This window comes from Dryobates pubescens, chromosome W (assembly GCF_014839835.1).
Source record: "Dryobates pubescens isolate bDryPub1 chromosome W, bDryPub1.pri, whole genome shotgun sequence".
NCBI lineage: Eukaryota > Metazoa > Chordata > Aves > Piciformes > Picidae > Dryobates > Dryobates pubescens.
In genome coordinates, this window is record NC_071656.1 from 3467749 (window position 1) to 3478028 (window position 10280).

At 40.6% G+C, this 10280-nt stretch overlaps 1 protein-coding gene across 1 annotated transcript in view; it reads right to left on the minus strand.

Moving 5' to 3' along the window:
* The window catches only part of LOC104299612 (zinc finger RNA-binding protein-like), a 135818-nt gene extending 127750 nt beyond the window's left edge, over positions 1-8068 (minus strand). The window contains exons 1-2 of the mRNA XM_054177720.1: positions 7990-8068; positions 7644-7728 (exon numbers count right to left, since the gene is read on the minus strand). Of these exons, the coding sequence (XP_054033695.1) occupies positions 7644-7728; positions 7990-8026 (122 nt within the window). The 5' untranslated portion in view covers positions 8027-8068. The remainder of the gene's footprint in view (positions 1-7643; positions 7729-7989) is intronic.
* Between the last annotated feature and the right edge of the window lie 2212 nt (positions 8069-10280).

A 10280-nucleotide genomic window follows, 5' to 3' on the forward strand; every position in this document is an offset into this window, starting at 1 on the left:
TAATTTATGGCATTTCCTTTTCTCCTCATGGTCACAAGATCTTTTAAGATGACTAGACACTTTCATGTAATTAATTTATATCAAAATATTTTTGTGCCACCTTCATTTAACTTACAAGAGTTTAAACCCTTTAATGATTAGTACCTCATCACATTTGCTGATATGAATTTACCTCCTCCCAGACTATCTTGCCTGACTCCCTATCCTAGTGATATTTCTTGCAGTTGCTCTTTGCAACTATCCTACTATTATCTACTTTTCTGTCTTTACTACAGATGGCAAGAACCATATGCATCATTGCAGATGAAGTTTCAGCTGTGCTACTCACACTACTTTCTTTCCAAACAGTCTAGCTTCCTCAGAGCAGCTTCTTTTAAAGTTACTTGTGTATTGACTATTTCCTTTGCATCAAACACCATGACACACCATACTTATATAAATACTAAGAATCAAGACCAATCTCTAGGGTACTATGCTGTAATTATTCCCATTTGATAATCACTCTTCTAATTCTACCAACCACACATCTACCAACTCCTCTTCTACAATAATTTTTACTAATTTCTACCTGAAGTAGTAATTTTCCATACTGCATCACATCAAGTATTTGAACTTAGTCCCAATAAATAAGAGTCCAAAAGACTTAGGCACCTGATAAAGTTATTAGAGCAATAATGAAATACAGTATGTCAGCTGAGCTATGTTAACAAACCACATGTGTGTTGTTCTTCACAACAAAGCAAGCAATTCACTTCAGCTTTATCTCCCTCAACTTGGTGGCAATACTTTATCTAATGCAGCCCAGGATATCATTTGCCTTCTTTACTGGAAGGGCACATTGTTGGCTCAAGCTCAACTTGGTGTTCACCAGGACCCTCCAGGTCCTTTTCTGCCAAGCAGCTTTCCAGCTGGGTGGCCCCCAGCATATATTGGTGCATGGGGTTGCTCCCCTCCCAGTGCAGGACTTTGCACTTCCCCCATTGAACAAGGTTCCCATCAGCCCATTTCTCCAGCTGTCTGTCACATCAGCCACTGCTCCCAGTTTTATGTCATCAGCAAACATGCTTGAGGGTACTCTGCCCCATCATCCAGATCATTAATGAAGACGTTACACAGAAAATAATGTTAAAATTGGCAAGTTCCATATAAAAGGAAAGACACTTCACTAGTATGGAAAATTGTATTCAATTCTTAAAACATTCTATATTTCCTGCCTTAAGCTACTACTTTGCTTTTCTAGGTACCAATAATAACTACACTTGAACCTACCATTGCTGCATTTAAGTAGCAGACAAAATTTTACACATAAATTTAACATCCTAGAATTGAGCTTATAACCATCAATTCATTTTCAGGTTACAACTACAAAGAACATAATTATACCATTAACAGAAAAGCTTTCCTAATTTCTCTGTTTCTAAAGACATGAGCCTGTTGCAAATTTAGATTAGTTGGCAGATTTCCTTCCTAAAAATGACAAAGGCTTCTGATTAGTGAGACACTTTTTGTACCAAATAAGCACCACCTCCTCTGTCTCCCCATCACGAGTCAACTGCAATACTGGCATACAGCCCACGTTAACAAACCCCTTATTGCCTTTCTAATACTGGCATATCTCCTTTGAGAGTGAGATCTCACTGATCTGAAAACAAGTCTATCACAATCTTTTTATAAACAGCAGTAACTTACTGGAGGCTTCTTGCGTACAAGCTAGAACAGCATGTTTAAGATAGCACTTAAGACTAACAGATTGAACAAAGGAAAATCAACATCATGTAGCATAATCTTATTCAAATAAGTCCCTTTTGCTAAAAAATGCATATCCTTTAAGATGTGATCCAACTCAAGATAGCATGGGCATCCATCTTATGATAAAATTATTATTACATTCATTTATTCTATTCTATTCTCTATGCATTTTAGAATGAGGGGTGTATAACACAATATTTTAAGATGTTGTGACCGTTTGACACTGTGCCTTTAAGGACAAACAGTGCTGAAACACTGGCTAAATGTTTTCGGTACTAGAACCAAAACATTCTGATATTCTAAACGAATTTCATTGGTTGATAGACAAAAAATGCAGCTTTAGATTGTAGAGCAGTTGGAATTTTTTTTTCTCAGTTCAGTTCGGTTTGGGGAGTTGTGGGAGTTTGGTGTTTCAGCCTGTTCTCCCTGCCTGCTTCTCTGCGAACTGCTGGAGTTGGCCTTCAGATAAGCAAAAACTAATCCTGCATGGGCTTTTGAAGCTTACTAACAACTCTTTTCCTTAGTAACTTGCCTTTCTCTCTCTCTAACCCTTTTGGGGAAAAAGGGAGGTAGGGGGGGAGAGAGGGGGTTCCAAGGAGGGGATCCCTCCCTCGGGGAGGGATTTTTATTGTGTTATTTCTCTTTGCTGTATATTTCTGTGTATATATTGTAAATACCTGCATATATTGTGTTATATATAACCTGCTTTCCATATATGCTTGTAAATATATAGCTTGCTCTTTCGACTGGGCTAGTTGTGGTTTCTTACTCTGTGGAGGAGGGAGAGCTAAGCCCTCTCTCAACCTACCACAGATGTTTTTCTTAAAATAAGTTTAAGTCTAGTGGCACATTTTCACTTCAGAATGAGCCTTAAATCCTATTCAGTATTGTCCCTGTCTTCCTGTTGTCCACCAGTACAAGTCTGAATTATGTTTAGGGATACTTCAAGCTTGGGATAGTAGGCCTGTGTGGATTACAGCCCTAACATCTCTGCAAGACTGAATACTTTTGAAACCACTATCTATCTAGTTGAAGGCTTATAATATACATGCTACTTGATAGCAATTCAAAATTAATAAATCACTCCTAACTACCCAAGAATCTCGCATCTGTGACCTAACTCATTAGAGCAGTAACACATTATGAACATCACTAAGATGAAACTTGGACAAAGATTCTTTTCTTAACAGAAACCAAAATCTTAACACAAGGTTTAATTAAATGAGACCACATTTACACACTTCTCTATCCAACTATTTCTCAATGTCAGGCATAACTATGCCTCTTCTCTAGCATTGAATCGATAATGATATTTTTTACACATGAAAAAAAACTGAATAGACATAGTGGTTCAGGTGGCCTACAGAGCACATGCACACACAAAGTAAAGATGACTAGTACCAACCCCTACCATTCTGTGATACTGTATCACCTAACTCCACATTTATTTCAGGCTCATAAATAGATGGAATAATACAGTTACTGAAGTAACAGATGAGTTTTGCATTGCATGCAGGTTTATAACCTTAGACCCCAATACCGCCACTAGCAGAAAGCATAAAGGTATTGCAATATTCAGAGAAATTTCCTGTATCAGTATTTGCACACGCTAATGATTCTCTCATTAAGTCATGGCATTATTAGTGGGTAGTGCACACAAAGAATTTTGAATGAGCAAGGCAGCAGGAAATTTTATGCAGTGACAACACTGAAAGGAATAAGAATGCTTCTAATCCATTATTTACAAGTTTAAAGGGCACTTAGCTCTTTTTCCATCTTTGATTAAATATGAAACAAGTTAACATTTCAAATGTGCATTATGAAAACTAGAATTTATGAACTAAAAAACTGACATCCATTCCCTTTTTTTATTCACAGATTGCATTTGGTTGGAAGGGACCCTCAAAGATCATCTTGTCCAACCCCCCCTGCAGTCAACAGGGACACCTCCAACTAGATCAGGCTGCCCAGGGCCACATCAAGTCTGACCTTAAATGTCTCCAGGGAGGGGGCCTCAACCACATCCCTGGGCAACCTGTTATAGTGTCTCACCACTCTCATTGTAAAGAACTTCTTCCTAACGTCCAACCTAAATCTACCCTGCTTCAGTTTCAACTTACTGCCCATCGTCCTATCACCACAAGCCTTTCTAAACAGTCCTTCCCCAGCCTTCCTGTAAGTCCCCCCCTTCAGATATTGAAATGCTGCTATAAGGTCTCTCCAGAGTCTTCTCCAGGATGAACAGCCCCAGCTCTCTCAGTCTGTCTTTATAGGAGAGGTGCTCCAGCCTCTGATCATCTTCATGGCCTCCCCTTTGGACCTGCTCCAGCAGGTCCATGTCTCTCTTGTGTTGGGGGTCCCGTAGCTGGACACAGTACTTCAGGTGAGGTCTCACCAGAGCAGAGGGGCAGAATCATCTCTCTCGATCTGCTGGCCGTGCTTCTTTTGATGCAGTGCAGGACTTCTGTGCCAATCTATCTAGTCAATTCAAGGAACTGCTTACACCATTACAACAGTAAATGTGTTATCAACTCCCACACACACTACTTGCAAATTTCCCAAATCCAAGATCTAACAACTCAGCAGCCACCAATCTGGCCTTTAAAATTGCTTCAAGTATCAGTATTTAATGTCAAAGCTATATTCCTTGGACAACTTTTACTTTATCCTTTATATGAAGGATGAGGGAGTACTTAAATGATGCAACATCATCACACAAAAACTAGAATCACAGGAAGACACAGCAAATTCATATGCCAAAAATAGCTTCACCATCTTTTCACTTGGCAATTTCCTTGAATCTAACAGTTCTAATACATTGTCCCTTAATTATTATTAGAATTAGATTATTAAATTAGAATATGAGGCTTTGAGCCTCATACTCTAGAAAATAGAGGATTTGAGCAACCTGGTCTAGTGTAAGGTGTCCCTGCCCATGGCAGGGGGCTGGAACTAGATGACCTCTAAAGGTCCCTTCCAACCCAAACCATTCTATGACTATTGTCATTTTGAGAAATTGGAATTCCAACAGGGGGTGCTTGGTGCCATGGTTTAGTTGATTAGATGGTGTTGGATGATGGGTTGGACATGATGATCTCGAAGGTCTCTTCCAACCTGGTTTATTCTATTCTATTCTATACTGGTCTACAACTCTAAAATTAAATACAGAAAATCTTTACAACAATCATCTTTCAAATAGCATAGCAGATTTTTCTCCTTTGAAATTATTTATCAGAAATTATTTAGTCTCTCTTCTTTGATACAAAATTGTGGTTTGTTGTTTTGTTGGTTTTTTTTTCCTTCTGCATGTCTCCAGTTGAAGATTTAACAACTTCATACTGAGATATTCCAAGAAAGGCTTGCATCCTAAAAAGAATTGCACAGACTTTTTGCACTTAGCTGAAGTGCTGAAATCAATGGGATTCTATAGATTATCATTAGAAAGCACTGACAGAGTCCTTTGAAGTTACAGCCTAACATTCTCCCAATGCATCAGAACTTTTGACAGACATTTTGTCAAGAGAGAACCCAAAGAAGTGGGGCTAAAGTGTTTATTATGAAAGTTCCTGTTGGTTGCTATGAAAACTACAGCACTAGGACTTCTAAATGGCATATACCAAAAACCTAAGGTCTTCAGCTTCAAGGGTCTGATTTGCCTTCTTAAAACAACTTGCTATTTTGAGCAACTTTAAAATCTATGGATTAGTCCTACAGCTAGAATTATTTTTTTCTTCCCCCTCAGATTTGAGACTCATTTATGTATTAAATACAGATAAACATCCATTTGTATTCTCTGTTTCCCTAGTTTCTAATGACAAAAGAATTTTGTTAGTCTATAAACTATTACTTTGAATACTAGTAACAATCTTTAAGGACTTGTTGAGATATTAAATCTTATCTTCTACTGACATCATCATCTCTTTCTCAAATATACTAGAGCAGAATATACATTTTGTAGCACTCTGTAAACAAGCTACTATTTGGACCTGCCAAACGTGCTTTATGAAGATAAGCTCCCTTTTAGTATTTTAAGTGATCCTTGTGTTTTCTGATCAAAATATTAAAATCATTCATATAAAATGATTGCTTTAACACTACTGTCTCTCTTTATTTTCAGATGTGGTAGATATACAAATCATTTATAGGGTGCAGTCTTTTACTGATATGCAAATGGAATAGTATCTTGCACTTATGATAGGAAAAAGAAAAGGCTTCTTCCAATCCATTTCTTCTTTTTTTCAAGAATGTGTTTAAGATTAACTATGAAAATAGTTTTGAACTTGAACTTTATTCCAATTATACACTTTTATAATACAATTAAAAAAAAAACACAACACACACAACCCTTCAAATTAGTTTAGGTTCTTAAATTCATAGATCATCTCAGTTCCACAGTAAAACAAATAATTTTTAAAAATTAATCTCCATTTCAAATTTGCAAATATATGAATCTCAGTTTATTATTCACTTAAACTTACCAAAAAAAATATTAATCCCCTCTATGCTACTTAGAAACTCCTTCATACCTCATGACTACCCAGTTTCAAATTTCACTAACTGTTGGGTATAACATAACCATACTGTGAGCATCTAAGAGAACAAGAAGACAAGCTAAGTTTAATCATGGAGTAACATAATGTTTTGGATTAGAATGGACCTTTAAAGGTCATCTAGTCCAATCCCCAATGATAATTAATGTACTTTGTGCCCATTTCCAGAAAAGAACAGAATTAGAGTAATTCCAAGACTCCCATAAAATAGTATATTCCTGAAACTGTCAGGTATGCAATTCTGATTAGCTAGCTAAGAGTAGCACACAACTACATTCATTAATAACCGCTCACATATTTGCTTTATTTTTCTGGTTTTCCCCATTAGCAAGACTTAGGAGTCAAGGAAGGTCTATATTATAGATTTATGAAATAATGTAAATTCAAATGTGGACTTCAAGGTGCTACTCCAATACAAACCAAAATTGTTAAGATGTTCCTGACTGTATCTGGGTTTTGTCAAATTAATCAATTCAATTTCAGAAGAGTGAGATAACTGACACTACCGATTGCTTTTTAACATTCCAATACACAATTTGGATGCAGAGTACAAAGATTTAAGGCAGCATGTCTACACAAGATGTACAGTTACAGGTCCCTAAGCTCTACTACAAGACCTGCTCCCGGTCTTAGATATCCAAGTAGGAAATATTTTTAAATGTGCCTTGCTCTAGAAGTACCTTCTCTACTTTCTGAGATACATTAAATGATAACATTGCTTCAGTGTAATGGGTGTTCCCAGTATTTTTTTGGTGCTTCAGCTCTTCTCTTACCCATCCAGTCTCCAATAGGTTAGGCTGGTGTCATTTTAACCTATGTTAAAAAGGATTCCATCCTCCCACACCCACATAGAGGTAACACAGGGGCAGGCAAAGATTTGGGGAGCAAACTTGTAATGGTTCAAACCACTACAAAGCTCCATCTTCCCTGAAGGGCAAGGACCCAGGGACAGCAGATGGTAACTCACTGGTGGTCTTGACTGCAAGTGGCTATTTTAAGGGCCTTGGGACCTGATGCTGCTACTCCTTCTCCATGCCTGGCTCCACCTCCCCACCCTCACACCACTACGGATATAGGAGGACCCTTACCAGAAGGATAAGATAACATACCCGCGGGCAGGGCAGACAAGCAGAAGGGTCCCAAGAACAACCATCCCCAAGGAGTGAGGTGCAGGAAAGGCCCCCTACAACGGGCGAGGAGGGAAGGGAGCAGTCCTGAGCACGCACCCTCAAGAGGATGGGGAGATTCCGGTCAAGGACACGAGACCGGAGACGAAGAGGGGAGAGGGGGCTCTGGATGCAGAGGGAGGGGAAGGGTGGGGCGGAGCTGAGTCGTGGCAGTTACCTATACTGAGCAGCAGCCCCGCTATGGGTGAAACCAAAGTAGTTGCTGGTGGCCATTTTCGCATTTTCTCCCAGCCGGCTGGGCACTGAGGTGACGATAACCAAGAGGCAGCGGCGACGGTAGTCGAGGCCATGACAGGAGTCCAGGCAGAAAGAGAAAGGTAAAGGAAGATAAAGTGCGGGGGGGGGGGGAGAAGAAGGGAACAAACAGACAAGAGACAGGCGAGCATCAGGTCAGACAGGCGCCTCAGGACCTCCCTCCCCATTCCCCCGCCTCGCGAACAGACCGCATCCCGCCGCCCTCCCATGACCACGGACATATATAAGCACCGAGCGCCATTACTTACCATAAGTAAACGAAACTACTGGGCATATAGGAATCATGAGTCCAAGCTGGTAGCGACAAGGGTAGTCGAACGCTGAACTCGCAACTCTCACCCCCTCCTCCTCCTACCACCTCCTCAACACCGCGCTCGCTCCCTTCCCCCCACACACCTACGGCGACAACGGCGGACTACAACCGGGTCGTAGCCGTGCACGCGAGATATGTAAAAGGCCGCTGGAAGTTGTAGTCCAGCCTACGACTACACCCGCCCGCAGAAGAATATAGTTAGTACCGCGATAGCCACTGCCACGCTTGAGGCGCAAATCCTCACATGCACATGTGCGGGATGTGCAAAGGCTCTTGGGAGATGTAGTCCCTCTCCCTGAGGCCCAGGCGCAAGGGAGAGCTGCTCTCAGAGGAGCAGCACCGCCAGCTCCCTTTCTTTCTCCCTCCATTATCCTGTGTTCTGCACTTACAGTCACACCACACCTGTACCTGTGGACTCATATTGTAAAGATAGGGTTGGTTTCTCATTCTAGCCTGCAAAGGTGCTGCACATGGCTGTAGGTAGCTCAGGTAACAGAAAACTAGGTGAAACGGGTCACTACTACCCTTGACACATACTGGTGTTTGCCCCCACATGCATACTGCACGTGTAAGTATTTATTTACCAGCTTCCCCACACAAGCACGTTGTCAGCTGAAGACACACATACACAGCAGGTACCTAGCTAGCATGCTTGCAAGACCATGGAGCTAGAAGGCAGTACCTGTGGCTAAGTGCACATGTTCAGAGTTCACAGCAAGAACTAGGACTTGTCTAAACTTGCAACCAGTTTTAGATTCACCTGGGCCCCAGCGTGTACCACATCTGAAGAGAAACTTAGCTGTCATTCAGCTAAAGCCATATGCACATTGTCTAAACTGTGCCCATGGCACCACAGCTAATGAACATCCAGAAATAAATTGTGCAATAGTTCTCATTGTATGTGAAGTAAAGCCTCACTTGTATGGGGCCCATTTATCTGAAGTTTCTAGGAACCAGCAATCCATCAGACTGCTCCTAAAAACTGTTGGGCAGTATATTACAGTCAGCACAGTAGCCTCCTGTTCAAAGTCACAGAATTTGCATGTTTCCCATGACCCCATTCTACTTTCCCTCTGAGCAGTGGATGCTTCCAAAATTCTGAACAAAGCAAAACTTAAATCCTTAAATACTTGCACCTCATTTGTGCACTTTATCCTCACTAGATGTGCACTTTTGTAATCATCTAAACTAATCAAGACTCATAAAACACTTGCTCCTGGATTAATTCAAAAGTGATAATTTTAAAAGTATTTGTTTTCCATAAGCCACATATATTAAAATCATTCCTGACTGGTATCTCCCACAGTCCTCACAAAAACATGGGTTTCCCTTATCCCACAGTACCATCAATCATATTAAGCATCTCATAAAACAAACAAGAGGAAAGTTATTTATCATCTAAAGCTTACACTTTTGTAGCTTCTATTTGGTTTATGTGGCAAGGTTTTGGGGGGAGGGTACAGGGGTGGCTTCTGTGACAGGATGCCAGAAGCTGTCCCCACATCTGACACAGCCAATGCCAGCTGGCTCCAAGACAGACCCACTGCTGGCCAAAGCTGAGCCAATCAGCAATGGTGGTAGTGCTTCTGTGACAACATATTTAAGAGTCGGGGAAAAAACTGCTGCACAACAGCATCTGAGAGAGAGAGGAGAGAGAATATGTGAGAGAAGCAACTCTGCAGACACCATCCTCATTGCAGAAGGAATGGGAGGATGTACTCCAGGCACTGGAGCAGAGATTCCCCTGCAGCCCATGGTTAAGACCATGGTGATGCAGGCTGTCCCCTTGCAGCACATGGAGGTCCACAGCAGATATCCACCTGCAGTCATAATCCTGAAGCTATATGCAAGACCACTTTAGGAGAGGGCTCTACACAAATCTTCTGTAGGAGAGGGCATGACCACAAGAACCTCAGTGGACCCGGGACACATGAATGAGATATCTATACTCTCCACTCCTTGTTTTTACAAAAAATTGTTCACTATTGGATCATAGTAGTTGGACAAAAAGGAAATGCAAATTTTCTTTGTTCCACCATCTTTCAAGATATTTCAGTTATAAACCTTCCAATATACTAACATACATATTCAATACACATTTCATTCAAAATACAAGAATCTATATACACACACACACAGACATTCATACACCTTTTAACACTGTATCACTAAAGTTATAGTTTGCGAGTGGGTAGGCCTGCACTTTCCTATTCCTTTTAGATTGAT